This window comes from Dasypus novemcinctus, chromosome 1, assembly GCF_030445035.2.
Source record: "Dasypus novemcinctus isolate mDasNov1 chromosome 1, mDasNov1.1.hap2, whole genome shotgun sequence".
NCBI lineage: Eukaryota > Metazoa > Chordata > Mammalia > Cingulata > Dasypodidae > Dasypus > Dasypus novemcinctus.
In genome coordinates this window covers 27,672,899-27,697,305 of record NC_080673.1, presented here as the reverse complement: position 1 = coordinate 27,697,305, position 24,407 = coordinate 27,672,899, and the positions used below count along the sequence as shown (strand labels likewise).

Below are 24,407 nucleotides of genomic sequence, written 5' to 3'. Positions count from 1 at the left end.
CTTAATTCAGCTACGTGAAGACATTTAAAAAAAAATAATCCACCCCACTAAACATTTTCTTAATTTGCATTAAAAATTTTTATAGCGTTTTAAAGTTTGGTGTACTATGCTCTTAGGCACTCTTAGGTATAATCCTTTTTACTTAAGCCTATTATGGTAGAGTTTAAGTGTGTTTGCCCTTTTCCTTAGGTAGATAATGAACCATTAAAGAATGTGCATCTTCCCTTGATTTATCCTTGCACATTACAGTGGGTATTAGCTGTTTTTGACTGCCTTAATGGTAGGAACTGAATTCCGTTGGGCTCACATCTGTAAATGTGAACTATAACAATGAATGAGCTTAAAGAGATTTCCCGTTAGTGAAACCTTGCTCTTAAAGGTAGTAAATATAAGGAAAAACATTAATGAAACTCTACCTAGCATACCAACCTTTTTTAGAACTACGTTATTTAGATGTGCATGGTTTAAAAAAATCAAAAAATAAAATATGATGTTCATGAAAAGTGTATTTCCTGTTGTCACTGCAACAAATTAATGCACACTTAGTGGCTTAAAACTGTATTATCCTGCTTTCCTGGGTGTCAGACGTCTGAAAATGGGCATTGCTTAGATAAAATCAAGGTGTTGGCAGGCCTGTGTTCCTTTAAGAGGATATAGTGGGGAATCTGTTTCAATGATTTTTCCAGTTTCTAGTGTCTACCTATTCTTGGCTTAAGCCCCTTCCTCCATCTTCATAGCCATCAGTGTATACCATCTGCAAATCTCTCTGTGACTCTGCTTCTGTCATTACATTTCCTTCTCTGAAAATGGCTCTCATGCTGCTTTCTTATAAGGACTATTGTGATTCCTTTGGGTCAACATGGATAATTCAGGATCAACACCCAATCTTTAATCACACCTGCAAAGTCCCTTTTACCATTCCTTTTTTCATATTATATGATCTTAGAGAGCAGTCCATATAAGCACATATAGGCCTACCTCCCACTTTTTTTTTTTAAGACTTATTTTATTTATTTCTCTCCCCTTCCCCCTCTCTTGTCTGCTTTCTGTGTCCATTCACGGTTCTTCTGTGTCCGCTTGCATTCTCGGCAGCACTGAGAATCTGTGTCTCTTTTTGTTGTGTCATCTTGTTGCATCAGCTCTCCATGTGTACAGTGCCACTCCTGGGCGGGCTGCACTTTTTTCACGCAGGGTAGCTCAATGCGGGATGCACTTCTTGTGCATGGGGCTCCCCTATGCAGGGGACACCTGTGTGGCATGGGACTCCTTGCATGCGGCAGCACTGCATGTGGGCCAGCTCACTACATGGGCCATGATGCCACCCTGGGTTCGAACCCTGAACCTCCCATATGGTAGGTGGATGTGCACTTGAGCCACGTCTGCTACCCTCCCACTTTTTTATCAGTCCATTTTTCATTGTTTGCTTTTACAGTAAATTTGCTTAGGAAGGTCCCTGATGGACATTTAAGCTGTTTCCATTCTTGTGCTACTTATAAACACTGTTGCATTGGCGATTTCTTTATATATATATAAAAATATGTATAAATATGTGTGTAGGGTAAATTAATAGAAGTAGAATTTTTTTCAGTCAAAAGACATTTGCAATTTTTATCTTGTTAGGAAGTATCAAATTGCCCTCTAGAAAGATTATAACAATTTGCACCCCACTGATAAATGAGATGAACTCATCCACACCTTCACTAATGCATTGTTAATAATTTTTAAAACTTTGTTAGTCTTACACATTAACAGTACTGTTTTATTGGAGTTTTAATTTGCATTTCTTTTGCGTTAAAGCATAAATTTTTTCTGTCTTTAAAAAAAAGTACTTGAATTTATTCTTCCTGTGATCTGGTTCCCTTCTTTTTCCTTTATTTTAGGCTTTTGAACTTTTCTTAATGATTTTACAGTAACTTTTATAAATTAAAGGGATTCACTCTTTTTTTGTTTGTGTTTCAAACTGTTTTTTCCTGGTTTCTCTTTTGTCTTGGTTTATGATATGTTTTGCAGTCCAAAAATTTTAAATTTTTATGTAGTTAGGCTTATTATGTATTATCTGGATTTTATGGGATGTTTAGAAAGACCTTTCTCACTCTGAGATTCATTTACAAAACACACAAAAATCTTGTGTTTTTTTCCCTAAGATTTACATGGTTTCTTTTTTTATATTTGAATGTGATCTTTAAGGACCAATATTTAGAGTGTGGACTGATATACCAAATTTTTTAAAAGATTCATGCTTTTAATTTTATTTACAAATTTTTGAGTGCTTTGGACATTTTACTTAATTCTAATTTCACACTTTTGGCTAAGAGGTGTTAAATTGGGAGCCTGGCATTTTGGAAGCAGAGTTATATTTTGCCTAGTTTATATGCTCTGTTTTCCCTTTTCCATGTTCCGAATGTGGAGGAGGTATTTAGGAATATGGTGTAGTTACTGAGGTTATCCTGGGTCACTATAATTGATTTTGGATTTTTATGGTAGATCTGTGAATAGGAGTTTCTTTTTCCTCAGCTATTAAGTTCAAGGCAACAGGTCCAGCTTAGCCTTATCTCTGGTTAGTTCAGTTGCAGCTCTGGTATGCTTTTGCTATCTAAAGGGTGAATTATTATCAAATGCTATTCTTTGTCTTATTTTGATACTTAATATGCACTTTGATTTATTTAGTTTTTGGGTACATTTCCTATGTGTTCTGCACTCTAAAGATCTAATCTAAGTAAGGTATCTTTGGGGAATCGCTTAAAAGAGAAGGGTTCTGAAAGGGAGGTAGGAGAATGTCAAGTATTTTAGAATTTGCCCTTCAAATTTGCTATCTGCCCAGGTAATGGAGAAGAAATTCACTCACTCTTGGTTTTGCCACATGGTTCCTGTGTTTGGACTAGTGCTATTATATTCTAATTCCGATACATTTTTGGGCCACCAAGACCTTTTTAAACTAATCTAGGACCTAATCACCATTTAAAGCAGAATGTTTGAGAAAAAGCATTGGATTTGGAGCAGACCCAAGTCAGTTCACTGCACCATTTTGAACTTCTGATTTTTTAACTGTGAAAGGAGAATAACTCCTAATTCTTGGTATCTATCTTAACAAAATAAGATCTTTACCTAAACCTGATATTAGTGGTTCACACAGTAAATGTTAATCCTCATCCTTCCATACTCCCATTTTCTGCTTCTGATTATTTCTTTTGCAAAGCAGTGCAGTGCTCTTAGTTTCCTAGGGCTGATTTAACAAAGTACCGTAAACCAGGTGGCTTAAAACAACAAAAATTTGTCTCATTGCTCTGCAGACTGGAAGTCTGAAATTAAGGTGTTTCAGGGCAGTACTCCCTCTGAAATCTCTAGGGAAGAATCTGTTCCATGCCTCCTTGGTAAATAGATGTATCTGCTTACATCTTCTCATGATTGTCTTGTCTGTTTTCCGTTTCGATTTTTTTTCTATTTTATAAGTACACCAGTCATGTTGGATTAGGCCTAATCCAGTTTGTTGTCATTTTAGCTAATTACCTCTTCAGAAGTTCTATTTTTAAATAGAATCACATTTATGGGATTGGGCGTTAGTTCTTGAACATATCTTTTTGGGGGATGCAGTTAACCCATAACAAGTACAGAGTAAATTAACCCATAACAAGTACAGAGTAAAAGCATTAACTTTGGGGTAATAACTGGATTTAATTTTTGTTTGCATAATGCAGAAGCTGATATCCCAGAGTAAGTTACCTAATCCTTTTTGGTCTTAGTATATTTACATTTTAGAGTTTCCTTATTTTATAGGGTTAGAGTGAGATACGTAAGAAAGTATATGTGAAACTTAATAATACATGGCCTATCTCTAGTAAGTAAGCAGCTAATATTTTCTATGGTAAAGTTCATTTGAATTTATAAAAACTGACTTACAAATGATAGTTCTAATTTTTTAATAGGTCTTTTATTAATTTATGTATTTAGCTTTTTCTGGATGAGGGATTTTTTTAAAAGATACGTAGATTACATAAAATGTTACATTAAAAAATATGAGGCTCCCATATACCTCATTCCTCACCCCCTCCCACTCCTCCTACATCCACAACCTCTTTCATCAGTGTGGCACATACATTGGATCTGATGAACACATTCTGGAGTACTGCTACACAGCATGGATTATAGTTGACATTGTTATCATACTCTCCCCCAGTTTATTCAGTGGGCCATGGCAGCATATATAATGTCCTGTACCTGTCCCTGCAGCATCATTCAGGACAACTGCCAAGTCCTGAAAATCCCCCCATATCATACCTCTTCTTCCCTCTCCCGGCCCTCAGCAACTCCTGTGGCCACTGTCTCCACATCAATGATACAATTTCTTCCATTGCTAGAGTCACACTAATTCCACAGTAGAATACCAGTAAGTCCACTCTAATCCATATTCCTCAATCCTGAGAACTCTGGGATGGCAATGTCCACTCCACCTTTAAATCGAGAGGGGCTTAGATCTCACATGGCTGATAGATGGGATTCTCCTGCTTGCAGTTGTAGACTCTCTCAGATCCCTGGTGTGGTGGTTGACCATCCTCACCTCCCTGTTAGCTGACCTGGGTAAGGCCAACGAACCAGAGAGTAGGTGTTACAACTCTGCTGAGGCTCAGGGCCCAGCTGGCCCATGGACAGTCCAGAGATTCAAGTCTCCTGAGCATACACCAGCCCCAGCACCAACCACACATTTAGTAAAAGTGACAGAAGAGGCATGTGTAGAGAAGTGACATCTGAGTCCATCTTCATCACACTCAGGAGCACAAATTCTGAAGTAGGGGCCATTGGCTAGGCACTGAACTCCAGAGCCATCTGACATGACCACAGGACCTGGGTGTCTCCGTAGCCCTCAGGAGCACCCCTACCTGGGGTTGTATCTACTCTGGCCATCTCTAGGATCCTGCTGAGACTTGCATAAGCATAACCCCTCTGATGACCTCCTGACTCATTTTGACTCATATAAATGCATTTGTCTTTTTCATTTCTCTCTTTTATTCAAGATCTTTTTCTAGTTGCATCACCAACTAGTGCTTGGTAGTAATCCCTCGGCACCAGGGAGGCTTATCCCTGGGAGTTATGTCCCACGCTGGGGGTAAGGTAATGCATTTACATGCTGAGTTTGGCTCAGAGAGCAGCCACATTTGAGCAACATGGAGGCTCTCAGGAGGTAACTCTTACGCACCCTGAAACTCCAGGCCTAGTTGAAATTTCAAGCACACAGGCTCACAAGCATAGTCATCAGCACCAAGGATCCATCATTGGATCATCCTTTTTACTGGTCCTTGCCCTTGCACCTGGGGGGGGGGGCTGTTGCTGTTTCATGGGGAATACAACAGAGCTCCCCAGGATAGGAACTTAGCACTCCCTCAGTTGGCTTGTGTAACTCTACCCACTATGACAGTACCCAGTGAACGTCCAAACATATCTATATATCCTATGTGCATGCCCTGGAGAACTCCCTCCTACCCGTGCATCCGCCATCAGTGACATTCCACACCCACACCAGTACTCCTCCTTTGCCATAGTTGAACCCCTCTGTGATCCAAAACTTCTTCAAAAATGAAGCCTAATTTATTGTCAAATTCAATTGGTAGGAAAATGAAATAGGAATGACAGGTTAAAGATTAGAAATAGAATATATAATAATTTAGGAAAACTAAAATAAAGTAAAAAATAAATTGGGGTATTAAAAAATGAAAAGATATTTCTAGTTTAAATGCCTAAAAACTTTGGAATTATTCAGCATTTATTTTAGGTTTTTTTTTTTAAACCTGTGTGTGTGCGCGTGTGTGTGTATGTATGTATTAGGGGTTGATGATGATTGATGGTGAATTGCCTCAAACAAGACAGTGCTTTCTTTCTTGCTTTGTAATTGTCAACATAAGATACAGTACCTGTTGCAGGGGCTGGGACAGAGTTCATCTAATTGTTTAGGTAGCTTATCAACTTGTTCCTTTTCAGTGCTGAGCCAGCAGGATAGAAAATTGGTTTCCCCAAAGGCAATTAATTTAAATGGAAATAAGCATGTCTTGTCAAACTGATATGAGCTAGAGTTTTGTTTGTTGGTTGGTTTTAGTTTTTACAATGTCCAAGCAAAGAGAGGGGTAAGCATTAATATGTGCTAGAATTCTAGTGGCTAGCTGTCAGCATGTTACATCAGGGACAGATACCAGTGATTGAGTTCAAGTTTGGAAAACAGACTATTTTGTGGGTGAACAAACAAACTTTTTAAAGGGCCTTCTGTATCAGAGTTTTCTTCAACTGAGAAGGAAATTTTATTTTATAAGAATGAGATGAACATTTAGATTTGTATTACGGAATTTTAGGACTAAACTTGCTCAGACAACCTCTTTATTTATTGCCTCCCATCCACATATCCTTGAAAAACTTCATTATAAATATCTCTGGAGAGAGTTATTCCTTCCTGATAATTATATCTTTGGTTTATTATAATAATAAATTGTGATATGGTGGTCTTGATGAAAGTACCATTTAGTCCACATATGCTTCCCTGATAGGTCTAAATTGAGTTGCATGTAAAATGAGTTTAAATCACATTACTTTCTGTTATTTACTATGTTGTCTATTTTTAAAGAATTAAAACATTATAATGTTAAATATCTATTCTGACCTCTTCCTGCTGAAACTTCTTTTTCAAACTTTGATTGGAGCATTTAGACTGAAGTTTAAAAACAAATGTAAAGCAATCATTTATATAACTTTCCTACAGTTTACTTTAATGCTTTCATTTTTTTCCTTTAGGTTTACTGTTTTTCACTGTCCTTGGTTGAATTCTTTTGACTTCAGATTTTAATTGTATTATTGCAAAGAGCATTGATTATCTGTATCTAGAGATATGGTACAATGATGCAGGTGCTTATTGATGTTGGACAAAAGTCACTACTGAACTATTATTTTGTACTATTTTCTTCTTTGTACTGAGAACTAGAAGAGAATTTTTATTTAATTCTCTGAGTTAAACAATAACTCTATTAATTTGGTAATAGATTTTATTTTGTAACTGGGAAATTGATAAATATTTAATAACCTGGCATAGGTTGAATTATGTACCCCAACAAAATCACACTCTTAATCTTAAACTGTATCCATGTGGGTGTGAATCCACTGCAAATAGGAAGTTTTAAAGATATTATTTTTAGTTCAGGTGTGGAGCTAAATCAGGGTGGGTCTTAATCTGTATTACTGGAGGCTTTACAAAGAGAACCTGGAAGTCACAGAAGCCAGAAAGGAGAGGACATTACCATGTGATAGGCAGGTTAAGACAACCTTTCAAGGACATCCTATTGTTACTATCATACTTAATAACTACGTTAGTTTGTGTAATTTGGGTTGTGAAAATGGTTTGGGAATTAAGACCTAAAAAACTTAACATTGTTCTAAAGAACCTTTAAATCATATTACATATAATTCTCATCAAGGTATTATGTTCACTGCCAAGGGTTAAGAATTTATAATTCTTCCTAAAATGAAGTTGTCAGTAGTTTTGGAATTGAGATTGTTGTGATACACTCTGTTCTTTGCTTGCAAGTATCCCTTAATCTAGGATTGGTGAGGCAAACACGAATAAAACAAGAATGTAAACTTCATAAGGTTAAAAATTTGCTGTTTCTACCTAATGTATCTGCATTTCCTGGAAGAGTGCCTGTTAAGAGCACTCATTTAATATCTCTGTACCATCTGAGCCTAGGCCCAGGCCCTTTTCTCTTCTTACTCTTATTTAAGGAAGCCTTATTATCTGTGTTGTCTTTAAAATCCCATGTATAACCCAGATATGCCCAAATTTGCATCTTTAGGCCAGACCTTTTCCTAAGTGCCAGAATCATGTATTTATTTATTTATCTCACATCTGTACCTGTCTCCTGGGCATCTTAAACTAATGTTTACAAGAGAATTCCTATAGTGAATGGTACTTCTGACCACATGGTTGTTTGTGTTGCAAACCTGGGAATCATACTTGATTCTTCCCTTTACCTCACCCTCCGTGTTCAAGTCTTACCAGTCTATCCCCAAAATACATTTCAAACCTCTCCATTTCTCTCCATCTTCACTGTCACCACTTTTAGACCACACAGCCATCATTTGTCTTCTTAAGCTCAAATTGTCTTTAAGTTTGGTCTACCTATTATATATAGAATCAGTAAAGGAACCTGTGCTTTCTGGCCATAACACTTATTCAATTACACAGTTATTCCTGAACTCCGTGAGGACAAGCCCATGCCTATTTTTGTTTGGTACTGAAGCCTCAATGCCTTTGTGGCTTTCTCTAACTTCTGGCTTCTGTTTTCTTTTTATCGGTTCTCCAGTAAAATGGATTAAGACATTTTCAAGAGGTCCCATTTACATTGGATTCATGACCATAGGAATGTGGATTAAGATTAAGAGCATGTCTCTGTTGGAGTACATAATTTAATCTGTCACACCATTTTAGAAGTAGTCTACCATGGGGTTCTTCTTTTCTTTTTAACTTTTTATTGTGGTAACAATATATAACTCAGTATTTCCCATTTTTACCACTTTCACGTGTACAACTCATGGGTATTAATTACATCACAATGTGTGCTACCACAGTCAAGTTTTTACTTGATTCATGTTTGCTAAGGTAGAGTTTATGCTCCAAAAAATTCCTTATCATGCTTCCCTTCCCCCTCCCAACACACACAAATGCCTTCGTCCAGAGACACGCAAAAGAATACACATGCTGCATTTTACAGTGGCTTTACTCTTTATTCCTCTATATCTGTAATCAGCTTCCAGTGACAATTGGGATTTCAGTTGTCTCTCTGATCAGGTTTTTCAGGAAGTAAGAAGAGCACACAATGAATGCTTGTTGAAGGAATGAATACATGGACAAATTCTGCCTAGAAACTTTTACAACAGATGTGACTTTGAAAACTGTGTCTTGACTTTGAACTATGTCTTATCAAAGGACAAGTAAGGAAAAGACTTTTGCCTGCAGAAGTAATGAGTGCAGGTTAGGAAGTTATGAAACAGAAAGATGTATTCTGGGTATGGTGAGTTCAGTGAGGATGGGGCGACGGGTCCTTCGTGGAGGAACATGAGAAATAATGCTAGAGAAGTAGGTTGGGGACAGATGGTTTTTCATGCTGAGGGCTTAGGACCTACCTGTGAGCCAGCACAGTTCTTTAAGCAGGGAAGAGGAACTTTACTAGATTTGTATATAAAAGAACTAGCAGAGAAAACCTAAAGACCATCCTAATCGTGAAAGATCATGATTACCTTTTTGAGGATTAGGTGTGTTAGAGAATGCCAGATGTTCCCTAATATATTCCATCTTTTTCTTCTATGGTATGGATTTTTTTAGAGAATAAAAATTATATTTCCTAGTCTCCCTTAAATAGCACTGTGACTAAATTTTGATTAAGTAGAATGTGAGCAGAAGTAATTTGTATGACTTCCCAGATCATGGTCTTAAAGGAAAGGGGCATATTTTCCAATATCTCTTTCCTGCTTTTCACTGACTGGCTGTAGGCCTGGTATTAAGTCATCTTGGACTGTAAGGATAACAGTTAGACCCTAAGGATACGAAACAGCAAGATGCAAGGAGTCTGAGTTCCTGAAGGCTTTGTGGAGCAGAGCCCCCAGCTCCAGTTGTTTACTTGAGAGAGAACTAAACTTTATCTTGCTTAAGCCATGTTATTTTGGGTGTTTATTATAGGGCACCAAACCTAATTCCTAAATAATATAGGTGAGATAAGATTTAGGGAATAATTTTGTAGGAATAAAAAGTGGGTGAAACATCTAGTTTAGAGGGCTGAGTGAACTGCTACCTATTTAACTGCCATAAGGCTGGAGTGGGAAAATAATTTGTTTCCTTTTGGATATGCAAATTTTGAGGTGGCTTCTATTATCTCCTCTGTTCCAAATTTGCAAAAGCTTATGAGACCAACTTTAATTTTGTGCAGTTTACTGCCTACTCTGCTCCACGTGTAATCTCTACAATCAAATTCTCATTAACATCTTATAGTCCTTCCAGCCCCTTAATTTTCTTAACTGTAATACAGATTTCCAGTACTGAGTCTCCTCACTTGTCTACATTCGTTGTACCACCTTTCAACATGGACCAGTTGAAAAGCTGAGGTTATTGATTCCCTCTGTGTCTCTTTGTTGTTTGCTGACTTTGGAGAATAGTTCTAATCTATATTTTCTGCAATGACCATAGAAATGAAACCTATTTGAATTATTTAGCAGGTCTGGCTTATTGGCCCTGATTCCTAATGTAGTGTTTTGCCTCAGTGTATTTCTGTTATATTACTGTATTAAAATGTTATTTCTATAGAAAATTTTGTGATAGGAATCACTTATTAATCTGACTATATGTTTCATGTGTTTTTCTACATTTTAGCCTAAGGCATCAAAGGGAAAAAGTACAGGATGGGAAAAAAAAGTCATTCATCCATATAGTAGAAAGGCAGCTCAAATTACGAGAGAGGCCCACAAACAAGAAAAAAAGGAAAAGTAAGTATATTTTCACCATTTGCCATTATGCATTAGTGAAAAACCCATTTATACCCTTATTCTTCAAACAGGTACCCTTTTTCAACATAATAATCCTTTCCTTTCTTCCTTAATATTTTTTGAGTATTTTCTAAGCACTGAGGATAGAACAGTGAAAAAAACTACTTCTATAAAGCTTACCTAAAATAAGTAAATAAATTTAAATAACAGGCTATGATGAGTACATTGGGATGGAGAGTGAAAGAGAGGTGCTGTTCTATAAAGGGTGGTCATGAAAGTCCTCTCAGAGGAAGTTACATTTGAGCAGAGAATTGAAAGATGTAAGGGAGAGTGAGCTGTGCAGATATGTGTTGGTTATAGTGCCTGTTGGTTAAATGTTTTAGTTTGCTAAATGCTGCCAAAGCAATATACCAGGAATGGGTTGGCTTTTACAATGGGAGTTTATTAAGTTATAAGCTTATAGTTCTGAGGCTGTGGAAATGTCAAAACCAAGTCTTTATCAGGAGATCCCTTCTCCCCAAGCTGCAGCTTTGAGTGATGAGGCACATGGCGGTGTACAATGCTGGGCTCTGCCAGTCTGTGCTTCCATGGGTTCCATAGATTTCAGTTCTGGCTCCTGAGGACTTCTCTCTCAGCTTCTGGGTTCTTCTCTGTCTCCGCAGCTTTTTTCCTTTATCTGTGGCTTTTTATTCCTCCCTTTATGAAGGACTTCAGTAGGAGGATTAAGACCCACCCTGTGTCCTGCAATCCAGTCAAAGGCCCTTAACTCCAGTGATTTAATCAAAAGCTTCAATAGGTTTAAAGGCACAGGAATGGGCTAACCCTAAGGATGTGATTTTTCTGGGGTCCATGAAAACTTCAACTTCCTAGTGCCTATTAGCCATAAAGGAGGTGATATCAAAGGGACGTTTGGGTATGCTGAGGCTGCCATTCAGGATGTAGACAGGAATTTTGGAGCCATCTGCGTCTAGCTGTAATTTCAAGCCATGAGACGTTATGAGATACCTAAGAGGTAAATGGAAAAGAGAAGGGAACCAAGGATTGAGTCTGGAGACTCCAGCTTTTAGAGTTTGGACTCCAACAAGTGAGACTGAGAAAGAGTGATGGAAGAAATAGAAGATATTATGTCAAATAAAAGGTAGGGATCCCTATGTCATATGCTGTTGATTAATATAAGAACTGAGAATTCATCATTTGATTTATTCGTGTCGAAATCATCTATGACCATGAGGGGAGTTTTATTGGAGTGGTAAAAAGTGAATATAGTCAGATAAAATTACCTTCATATATACCATTTTAATTCCCTTATATCTTTTACAGTATATTTTTTGAGTCATTTTCTTAGTGTTTCCCTGGGGGATTTTAATTAACATCAGTTAAGAAGTATTAATATAATTTGGATTAATACTAATTAAATTTTAGTAGTACACAAAAACTGCTCCATTATAACTCCATTCCCATCCCCTCCTTTGTAATAATGGCATATGAATTATATCCATATGTGTTTGGAGCCCCTCAGCTCATTTTTGTCATTTTTGCTTTATGCATTTGTCTTTATTTATTTATTTATTTTAACGATTTATTTATTTATCCCCTGCTCCCCTCTAGTCTGCTCTCTCTCCATTCACTGCACGTTCTTCTGTGTCTGCTTGTCTTTTCTTTAGGTGGCACCGGGAACTGATCCTGGGACTTTCCAGCATGAGAGAGAAGTGCTCTATCTCTTGCGCCACCTTAGCTCCCTAGTCTGCTGCATCTTGTATTGTCTTTCCTCTGTCTTTTTTTGTTGCATAATCTTGCTGTTCCAGCTTCCCGTTGCTGCATCTTGTATTGTCTTTCCTCTGTGTCTCTTTTTGTTGCATAATCTTGCTGTTCCAGCTTCCCGTGTGGGCCAGGACTCCTTGCAGGCCAGCACTTTGCATGGGTCAGCACTCAGTGTGGACCAGCTTACTGCTTGGGCCAGGTTGTCTTCACCAGGAGGCCCCAGGAATCGAACCCTAGACCTCCCATATGGTAAGCGGGAGCCCAGTCACTTGAGGCATATCTGCTTCCCTATGTATTTGTCTTTAAAATTAGAAGAAAAGTTTTACAAACAAAATATATTATACTGGCTTTGACATTATCTATGTAGTTACATTTACTGGTTCTCTATTTCTTAATGTGGATTTGAGTTAAGGTCTAGTGTCTTCATTTCAACTGGAAGGATTCCTTTTTGTATTTCTTTTAGGACTGATCTGCAGTTCCACCAGTTTTTTTATCTGAGAATGTCTTAATTTCTCCTTCATTTTTGAAAGTTAGTTTTGCTGTATATAGAATTCTTGGTTGAAAGTCTTTTTCTTTCAGCACTTTGAATATGTCATCCCACTGCCTTCTATACTCCATGGTTTTCATTGATTAAGAATCTCTTATATGTGATGGGTCATTTTTCTCTTGATTCTTTAAACATTCTTTCTGTCTTTCTCTTTTGACAGTATGACAATGATTTGCTTAAATGTGGATCTGAGTTTATCCTACTTGGAATTTGTTGAGCTTCTTGGATGTATATATCAAATTGGGAAGTTTTTGGTTATTATTTCTTCAGCTAGCCTTTCTGCTTTCACCGTTTTTCCTCTCTTTCTATTCCTTCCATTATGCATGTGTTGGTGTGCTTGATGATATCCCATAGGTCTCTGAGTCTCTGTTCATTTTTCTTCAATCTTTTCCTCTTTGTTGCTTATACTGGGTAATTTCAGTTGACCTGTTTACAAGTTTGCTGATTCTTATGCCAGTTAATATCTGCTATTGAACCTCTCTAGTAGGTTTTCATTTCTGTTATTTTACTTTTCAACCCAGAATTTCTGCTTGTTTCAATTTTGTATTTCTGTTTCTTTATTGATATTCTCTATTTGGTGAAACATCATTTTCATACCTTGCTTTAACTCTTTAGATATGGCCTTCTTTATGTTTTTTTGAACATGTTTAAAATAGCTGATTTAAAGTTTTTATTTAGTAAATCTAATATCTGGTCTTCCTCAAGAAGATTGTGCAGTTTGTTGATTCCGTCTCTCGCCTATGTGATTTCCCAGGTACTGGTCTAGAAACACACATAAATTGTTTAAAATGAAGTTATGAAGATAAAATAAAAATTATTTTTTTAACTGTTTTAGACTAGCCTTACCATTTTAATGAGTTACATAGGGTAGATACATTTTCATAGTAGTTGGTAAAAACTAGCATTTTCATTGTTATATATTGATTCCTTACCCAAGGCTTAAAAGTGTAATCTAGTAAACTTTAACAGTTTCACAATGATTTGGCCTGAAGTTTTCTAGAAGTTAAGAGTTGTGATTGCATAGTCAAATTTCTCCTTCCCTCCCTCTCTCCTCCTTTCCTTTTATCCTTCCTTTATTTTTACATTAAGATTTATTATAATGATAGCAGTATCCCTTTAAAAGAGTATTTTTCAAACTTCAGGCATTTGTATATCAATCACTAAAGTAAAGTGATTTTGCAGTTTCTATTATCACTTATACAAGTATTTCACAAATTTTAGTGTTCATGAGTTATACCTATAAGAATTTCAATAAGCTGCTTGTTGAGCCTGATCGCTAGAATTTTTCCATTTAGTGGGTCTGGGGCAGGGACCAAGGTTTTGCATTTCTTACAAGTTTCCGGGTAATGCTGATGTGTTGCTGTTGGTCCAAGGCACACACTTTGGGAAATACTGACCTATAATATTATTTACTGAATATTGTTCTTTAAAAAAATCTTCCCCCTTAAGTATCATTTTTCAAAAGGAGACATTTATCTCTAGTAAAACCAGGTAAATACTGTTGCCTGCCCCAAAGGCCCTGAGTTTGAGGCATGCTTACTTTATCCTTGGTGAACTATTTGACAAGGTTTGGAAGATTTGTAAAATAAACTAACATAAACTGGGTTTTCTCCTTAATGAAATCAGAAAAGTATCATTTGATTATTTAATTCTAGGGTGGCATTATTCACAGTTGCCAAAAGATGGAAGCAACCCGAGTGTCCATCAAGAGATGAGTGGATTAACAAAATGTGGCATGTACATTCAATGGAATATTGTTTATTATTTAGCCATAAAAATAATGAAGTTCTGATACATGTAACAACATGGATGAATTTTGAAGACATCATGTTGAGTGAAATAAGCCAGACACAAAAGGACAGAAATTGTGTGGTCTCATTGATACGAAATAATTAGAATAAATAAATTAGAGTCAGAACCTAGAATACAGGTTCCCAGGGGCTGGAGTGCGTGAGGGGAATGGGGAGTTCATTTCTTAATTGGTACAGAGTTTCTGTTTGGCGTGATGGAAAAGTTTTGGTAATGATGATGGTGATGGTAGCACAACATTGTGAATGTAATTAACACCACTGATTTGTATATCTGAATGTGGTTAAGGGGAAATTTTAGGTGGTGTATGTGTTGCTAGAACAAAAATTAAAAAGAAAACAAAGCACCATCCGACTGTAGAACACAAATAGCAAACCTTAATGCAAACTGTGGATTATAGCTAATAATATTTACTAGGGTTCCTTTTCTAGGGCAAGAACTGAGGGTAGGTCCAGAGAATGTTTGTTAGGGAACTGTGCCTCTGATAATTGGTAGAGGGTACAAAACCTGACTTGCTCAGTGAATCAGGCTGACTCTTAGTGATGGACTCTGTTTATTTTACTAAAAAATGCTGTTGCAAGAGTTATAACATTAAAGGATGAGTTCAAACACATTCTTCGTATTGGCATTTGAAAATCTCTCATTAAGGACTACATGAAATATCATTTTTGTTCTTATTAAAAGAAACTAGTATTAGCACATTCCAAGTGATACACAATTTTCAGGGAGAAACAAGGTATTTTATGAGATGTGATTTTTACTTGATTTTATGATTTTTCTCACCATGGAAACATTTTGTTGCTATGCATTCTCTTCTCTTGTCCTAGGTACTTAGCAAAGAACTCTAGATGCCACATGAAAAGGTCTCGTTACAGAAAATAACAAAGAGAAACTAAACATAATGGGTAAATATCTAGGAAAGACTACCTTTGAGAATTAATTTAGTTACCACTTCACTTTAAAAATTCTCTTCAGAAATCATGTTCACCTATTATCTATCTTAATAAGAATTTTCCATTTTTATGTTTAGTTACAGTTTAAAGAGATTCTCAAGTTCATCAACTTTTCTTCATCCCAGCTGATACTGCTCTAGGTCAGGCTCTCATTTATGCTGCTCAGAATTAATATAAGTGACTCCTAACTTAAATCCTTCCCTCTGAGTTTATTTGCAGGAATGGACTCCTCTCAGAGCCATTCTCCACCTTGTTATGAAATGTTCTTTGTCTTATAAAATCAACTTTGAGGTATAAATAATACAAAAAATGGATACTTATTAAATGTACAGTTTTGATTGTATACATTGGTGTAACCATCACAATCAATATATAGAATATTTCCACATCTCAAAAGGTTTCCTTGTGTCTCTTCCCACTCCTAGCCACTAGTTTGCTGTTTATTTTGGTAGATGAGATTTATCTTGCTTAATGTTTCATATGATGGAATCATGCGGTATAGTCTTTTGGGCTAGCTTCTTCCACTTAGTATATTTTTGAAATTTGTCTATGTTATTTCACGTATTAGTTGCTCTTCCCTTTTATTGTTCAGAAATATTCCATTGTATGGATATTCAATTTGTTTATCCATTCATCTGCTGATGGTTATTTGTATTATTTACAGTTTGGACTATTATCAGGGATTGGCAAACTAAGGGGTTAGACCCTTGTTTTTATTAAAAAAAAAAACAAGTATTATAAAGCTCTGCCTTCTCCAAAGAGATAGTACCCTTTTATATTTCCGTTATTCTCATGTGAGAGTTACAGTGGTACTCCATCTCCTCTCCAACATGTTCTATTGTCATTCTTTTTAATTTTAGCCACTCTAGTAGGTAAAGTGGTGCCTCAGTGTGGTTTTCATTTGCATTTCCTGATGACTAATGATACTGAGCATCTTTTTATGTATTTATTGGTCATTTGTACATTGTCGATGAAGAATCTGTTCAAATCTTTTGCCTTTTTTAGTATTCGATTGTTATTGAGTAGTGCAAGCTATTTGTATATTCTGGATACAAGTCTTTTGTTAGTTACATGTATTGTAAATATTTTCTGCCATTCTGTTGCTAAAAAGTTTTTATAACGAAAACCTCATTGTATTAGTCCTATTTTCTAATTGTTTAATGTGAGGAGTAAACTTGGTCTGCTTATTCCTTTATGGATAGAAACTATGTGCACGTCCCCTTTACACAAAGCCCTCTCCTTTAGTTAAAACATATTTCTTTTCCCATTCCCATACATCCCATCCCATTTATGTCCTGAATAACTTCTCTGTGTATTCCAAGCTGCAGCTTAATGAATACATCCTCTGGAAAGCCTTCCTGGGTCCTGAAAAGTCCTGTAGGCACTTTTTTTGCATGTGCTCCTATGGCTCCATATTCTTCCCCATGCTCTTAACTGCCCTCGAGGTGTAAACTTGGTTAGGGCAAAGACAGGGCATCTTTTGTTTACTGCTTTATCCCCAGCATAAAGTCTGGCAGAGATGAGGTTTCCAGAGGTCTTTTCTAGATGAATTAGTATTTGTAATATCAATAATAGGAAGCATATCTTACACAGACCGTTTTCTGAGAATAACTGAGTTTTTTCCTTTGTTATAATTCTTTCCAAAGTCATGAAAAGTAATTGTTCTATTTTGCTGTTGTTGAAGTTTAAAAGATAACAGTAATGCTTTTTGGTCTTGGTGACAACATTCAGTCTTCTAAAAGATATTCATTACTTCTTTGTGCATAAGTATTGTGTGTATTTTATCATTACAAAGAAAACACCTGAATATTCATTTTAATTCAGTCAGTATTTCATTTGTGCTTTCAAAATTATTTTTTTTCTCTATAGGCTTCCTTTAGTCAAAGAGCTGAAAGAAGATTTATAATAATATTTTATTTCAGTGATTTTAAAAAGAAGCATGATGTTCCATGTTTCCATGTTAACAAAATTAATTTCCTATATGTAAAAGAATGATCTTAAATTTTAAAGCTCTTTGGGCAATTTTTATTTTTAGTGTTTTTAACTAATTTTTAACAGTTGCTTTGAAAATTTTCTAACACTTGTGTACTTTTTCTTCCAAGATTGAAGAATGAAAAGGCCTTGCGTCTCAACATTATTGGTAAGTGGATTTATTTATTTGAAAGTCAGGCCACAGTAGAGTGAATCTAAATAAATTCTCTTTGCTAGATTTGCCCAGAACAAAACCAAAACAACAAAATCAATCATTAAACTTTTAGAATAAACCGTTAATAATTTCTAGCTCAATTTTCCAGAAACCATTTAGTTTATGTCTTTATATAACAATAAGATGTATAAACGTTATGGAAAGAATTCATGTTTAATGATGTAGATACACATATCCTCAGTCTGGGTCTCTATGTCATGATCCTCTTCTCTTTGTTTTTAAATTTATTGTTAGTACATTTTTATAAACAACTGAGATTTTGAAATAACGACTATTAGGTTTTATTACTAAAATTAAAGGCATTTGAACCTTTATCTTTAATGCTTTTTTGGGTAATTGAATAGTATTTCTAAGTGGGATATCAGAATGCTGGATAGGTCCATTTCTTGATCTCAATATTGAAAAATCGAACTGGAAGTGACCCTAATGGGCAGATTTACTCATAAGAATGAGGTTAGTGAGCTCTTTGGTAATACATCCCAGTTACTGCTTGTACAATACCTATCAACTCTTCTATGTTTAATGTGTCTCCCAACTTCAAGGCCCTTGTGCAGGTTATTTAACCTTCCTAATCTGTAAAATGGGGATAATAATAGTACCAATCTTCATAGGATTGTAAAATTTTAAAATAACGTCTTCTGCTTATTAAATGTTCAACAAATACCATTTTTATCATTAACAATTAAGTTTTTGTTTTATTATTTTAGATGGGTCCTATCTCTTGATTTTTAAATACTTAGCACTTTGTGTTCTGTTAAAATATTCTTTATTTTTTATGCTTTTGCATCCATATTGGATAAGAAATATATATACAGAAGAGCATCCCTCCCACCTCACTCTCTTCCCTAAATTAAAATGTGTCAATTTAATTTCTGACAGACTGGTTTTAGTAGCTTTGAGTCTATATAAGACTTTATACTTAATATTGAAATAAATTTTTTTACTCTTTTAAACCCATTAATGTTAAGAATTACAATGAATGCCTCTTTGCTTAAACGATGACTCATGGTGTTAAACTGTCTTATTACATGTTTGTAGGTGAAAAACTACAGTGGTTTCACAATCATCTTGATCCCAAAAAAGTAGAATATTCAAAGAAAGACGCTTGTGAATTAATTGAAAGGTAAATACTGGGCATATTACAAGCACAGGATCAGAAAAGGGAATTGTCCAACCTGATTCTTTAAGAAACAGAGTCCTGTTCTATATTTATAGAAGAGCAAATGGGCTTTGTTACCAGATAAACTTTGTATTCACATCCTGGCTCATCCACCTTAGTATATATTTGTTAATTTTCTGAGCCTCAGAATGGTAGTTTACCCAGTTGTGTGAGATCAGGAAAGGCTTACTGGAGGAAGTATCATTTAAAATGACACCTGAAGGGTAGGAGTTAGCAGGAAGAAAAATCACTGAAAGGCCCAGAGGTAAGAATGAAGTTGACATATTTAGTGATCTTCCAGACATTTGCTATGACCAGAGTAAGTTCAAGGAGGAAAATGTGGCAAGTACAATAATCAGCAGCCAGCTCATGAAAGACCTCAGATGTCAGGCTATGAGTTTGGACTTCATCCTGAAGGACCTGGGAACCACAGGGGGCTTTTACAGCAAGCACCTGATACGATCATATTTAAACTTTAGAAAGGTCACAGAAGTGAGATGGAAGAAAACGTACTGAGGGAGCCATGGCCAGGGGACTGTTGGGAATCTGATAACATTCCAGGCAAGAGAGAGAGTGGCCTCTGCTTGCTTAGTTGCTGTGTGGTGAAGAGAAACAGACAGATTCCAGAGATAGTAAGTCTCAATCTTTAGTGAAAATTTAGAGGTGGAAGACAAGTGAAAGAGGCATCAAGGCTAACACCTCTGTATCTGGCTTGGGCAAATGGGTAATCGGTCATACCAGTTTCTGACAGAGTTCAAGAGATAGAGCAGGGTTGGTAGGTGATGGGTGGGAGCAGGAGTTTTATTTAACAAGTTCATTTTTTATGTGTTTAAGGATGAGACTAAGGAACATCCAAATGGAGATGTCCAGTCGGTGATTAAAAGTGAGAGTCTAGAGTTTAACAGATACTGTGTTAGCAGGTTGTGATTTGGTCTCTGCAATTATGGAAATGGTTATGTTATCTCGGGAAAGAGTAAAGAGGTCTGAGGACTTGAGGAACTCAGAGGGATATAAAATTTAAAGAGTAGCAAAGGTATGTTTTAAATGTAGTAACACAGGCTAAATGTATAGACTTTGTAACTAAAATAATTTTCTTTAATTTTTCAGATATTTAAATCGATTCAGCAATGAACTGGAGCAAATTGAGTTACATAACAGCATCAAAGACAGGCAGGGAAGGAGACACCATTCCCGGGAGACAGTCATCAAGCAGACGATGGCGCGTGAGCGGCAGCAGTATGAAGGCTATGGCCTTGGTGTGTGCACTGTGATTTTTTTTTTTCTTTCTAAAATACACAGCACCTTCTGATTCAGATTTGTAAGTCATTTCAAAGGTTTACTTTCATTTATTCTACTTTGTTTGATTTTCTGCCTTTGATTTCCTTTTGTTGGTGAGCGTTTGGAATAATTTTTGGACTCATTCTTCTTTTACATATGTTCCCCAGTTGTGTGATAGTGGCAGCTTATCTTTCTACTGGGACGATACATTTTTCCTCTCCCTTAAGGCCCATACTTAATTGGCTTTGTTATAGAGTTGTTATTTGCCCATTTCCAACTACTTGAAAGTGTCTTTAGAATGGGTGCTAGCTATAACTTTCTCATCTTTGTAATTCTTTTAGGACCTAGCTATACTCGTAGTCATTTTTGAGAAACTATGGAAATGGAATTTTCATTTACCTTAGCTTATCACCCAAGTGCCAGCTTTTTCTTCATATTGTAGCATGTCTTATAATTTCTAAAGACAGGTATGTTATTAGTTTGGTAACATTGAAAAAAAAACCACTTAGGAGGAGGAAGTATTTAAGACTTGTAGAGACCACAACTGGTAGTTCCTGAAAGGCTACACATGGCCTATCAATGATATTTGATTGAATTACCAGTGATTGTAAAATTTTTAAATTAATTGTCAATATTGAAAAAAAAATCTGTTGATTTCACATGAAAAATGTAGATTTCTGGTGCCTCTTAAAATAATCAGATCATTTGGTAACATAATCTGCTAGAATGGAGTAGTAGCTGTCCCTTTTAGATCTGAGTATACATTCCTAAGTTTACCATGGTCCTGACCCTTCTTCATTCCCATTCCATGCCTGGGCCCTGCGTTAAGAGATAGCCAAAATAAGTTTTCAAATTTTGGCAACAAGAATACTAAATTATAGAAGCCTAACTTTTCTGAAAGGAAATATCCTGTGGATAACAGTGGAAACCCTGAAATAGATGGCAGTTCCTCTTAAACATTCCCAAGAAGTGAGTTTTTAGATGAAAAACAACAAAAAATAGCTTTCGAACTAGATCCAGCTTTACTGTACAACAGAGGGCAAGCTATTTAACCCCTCTGGGCCTTGTTCTTACTCAGCTTAAAATAGAGATAAACAGTATAACTACTTCCCTGCATTATATACCTACTTCCCTGCATTGTTTAAAAGTTAGACGAGATTACATTTATGGAAGTGCTTGGCATAGTTCCTAATTTAGGAGCAGGGGGCATAGGGTAAGGAGTTTAATCAGTGCTTTGTCTTTTTTAAAATTTTTTGAATTTTAAAAATTTTTCATGATTATGTTGTTTTTATTGTATACTGGTAAAAATGTAACCATAACAAAATTCAGAAGAATCTTTTTTGTCACCTAGAATTAAAAATGAAAGTAAAATAAATTTTTAAAAGGAAACCAAGTTTTGTAGCCTTATCTTCATACTTTTCCTACTCCAGTGCTGAAATCAAGTGCTATGTCCTTTTTACCTAACTGGTTAACTTCTGGGGGTGTAAAATTTGTCTATATTGTTGCTTCCATTTCCTCATTTTGCATTTTCTTTGGGACCCACTTCAATTAGGCACTCAACTAAAGTACTTTTCCTGATGATCTTCAAGTTGCTAAGACAAGTAGTTGCTTTACTGAGCTTTGAATCTCACTTAGTCAACCTATCTGCAGCCATTTGATATACATGATCACTCTCTTTCTTGTCACACTTTTTATTTCGTATGGAAGACAGTGACTTCTGGTTTTCTTCATAGTCCCTGGCCATGCCTTTTTGTTTCCTGTGTTCAGTCCTCCTCGTCTTCACAAACTAAGTATTTACAAGTTCCCTGTTTTAGTCATTGGCGTCATCACTTGTCCAGTTGCTTTGATCAGAAACCCTGAAGTCATGCTTGACTCTTCCCTTTCACACTCCACATCTGTCCCATCAGCAAAAATACTTAGAATCTAATGACTTCTACCATGACCACCACCACCAGCCCCTCATTTGTTGAAGCTACCATCTTCTCAGCTGTACCATTGGGACAGCCCCTGTGATTCTACTCTTTCCTTCTAAAGTCAGTTAAACACGTAGCAGCCTGATTAGTGAGTGCTGCTTAGCAGATCACATCCAAGATCTAACATTTATTGGTGATAGAACCAGTTCCAGGGTTCTTCCAACTATACTACAGTGCTTCTTGAAGAGTGTGGTAAAAGGTTTGAGAACTATGACAAGTTCACTAATGTCTAAAATATGTAGGTAAATTATTTGTCACCTCAATGATGTCCCTGCCCCACTGCTCGTGGCATAACTATTCATTTTGTTGGGATTCCTTTTTAAAATTTGTGTTTAATTTGCACCTTTTAAACACTTGGTCCCTTATATTATTTTCTAAAACAGTTTTATTTCTGAAAATTTAAAAGTTCACAGTTATAGCAGACATTTTTACTTTGTCTTTTTCATTAATTGATACTTGATTTTATTTAATATTTATTGTATTGGCCAGAGTTTTTTGAAAGTGGTCCAGTTTGGGCTTGTGTTCTACAATAAGTGTAATCATGCATAATGGTTTATGATAAGTTTCTAATAATGGTAAGGAACTATTATTTACCTTGTTAAGAGTGGGTTTAAATTTTTTTGAACTCCTTTTGTATCTCTTGATCATAGTTTGTTTTTAAATTTTTTTTTACCTTTTGAATAACGTGATTTTCTAATATTAAATCCTGGCATTCCTCAGATATATTCTACTCTGCCAAGTGGAGTATATGCTTGAAAATTTTGTACTTTTTCACCAAGAAAAAAGTATAAAACAGCCTGGCACATTGTTTTAAGGGATTGATAGTTAGAATTTGCCAGATACCTTTTATAGTTTGAAAGGACAGGGCTTATTTCATTAATAGTTTGTTTTATTTTACAGATACATTACTAGAATTCTTTTAAAATCACCTTTTAAAACTGAGGCCCTTATGCTTGCAAAACTTGCTTTTCATTTTATTTATAGCAATGTTTTGAAATTTTGTTTGCTTTGGATCTTCTTGCTGTCTGTCAATTATTATTTGTTGATCTTAGATAATAAAAGAAGAAACTGTGAAGTGATGCAATTTAGAAAACATTGCCTAATGCATATAAATTATTTTCTTTTCCAGAGATTCCAGACATTGTTGATGTGGGTAATCTGAAAACTTTTAGGTGAGTCTCTCACTTTTATTATTCCCTTAAAGCTGCATATAAAATACATGAAGCATAAACTGTCTTCCCATTTGAGTGTAGACATTGGTGTTAAAAGAAAAATGGGCTTCTTTGAAAATTTTCTTTTTTTTTTCAGAGAAAGAATTTTTCCAACTTGTTTTTATTTAAAACAACTGACGACCCTGAAATGATAGGGACACACTGTACCTTTTATTTGCCTTTCAAAATATTTTAAAATAATTTAATCCTATTACTCCAAAGAACTTGATTGCACTATTCCTCCCCAATTTTTTTTTTTTTTTTAAGATAAATGTTAACAGACTTGTTGATTTTTGAGTCCTATCTTTCTGTTCCACAGCACCCTCTGTTGGGGAAGAAAATGGTTAATAGAAACTGATACCAGAGAAAGGGTTAGGTCATCCAGACTGACCTGGTTAGTGGGCTCTAATTTTACTCTTCCCTGACCAGGGAGACTACTGAATAGGATTTCAATTTTTACATTTTTTAAACATAGGTTCTTTGTCTTTAGAAAAATAATTTTTGTTAATGGTCTTAACCAATTGATGGGTCCTTATGTTAATTGATTTTGGTAAATTATTTAAAACTAAAGTCATGTTCTTTGAAACACTTAAGCTTATTTTATAGTACCTTTAAATTTCTGAATTCAGAGAAACTAAATTAGCACTAAAGGAATTCATGTCATAATTAAAATGCAATTTTAGCCCATGTACAACTTGTAATTATAACTTTATTTGGAGCTTAAGATTCTTTTTTTACCTTCAATATCTTTTGACTATAATATTGATTATTCACATATATAAATGTGCCCCTTATTTCTAAAGCAGTGTAAGTTCTGCCTCCCTCAAAGAAAGCCAGAAACTAGAGAACAGATGTGCTGCATAGTCTCTGGTAGTTTTGCTGGCCATAGTTCAGTTCTTGGAACAATCTTCACATTGCTTCCAAAGTATTGGAACATAAAAACTGAGCATAAGAACATAGTTCTTTCTTTTGAGAGTCTTAATCCTGTATAGCCTGATAGAGGC

General features: G+C 35.7%; 1 protein-coding gene across 1 annotated transcript in view; it reads left to right on the top strand.

Moving 5' to 3' along the window:
- Positions 1 to 24,407, top strand: part of TMA16 (translation machinery associated 16 homolog) — a 28,241-nt gene that overhangs the window by 1,943 nt on the left and 1,891 nt on the right. The window contains exons 2-6 of the mRNA XM_004450807.5: positions 10,394 to 10,506; positions 17,679 to 17,716; positions 18,821 to 18,905; positions 20,049 to 20,197; positions 23,322 to 23,364. Of these exons, the coding sequence (XP_004450864.1) occupies positions 10,394 to 10,506; positions 17,679 to 17,716; positions 18,821 to 18,905; positions 20,049 to 20,197; positions 23,322 to 23,364 (428 nt within the window). The remainder of the gene's footprint in view (positions 1 to 10,393; positions 10,507 to 17,678; positions 17,717 to 18,820; positions 18,906 to 20,048; positions 20,198 to 23,321; positions 23,365 to 24,407) is intronic.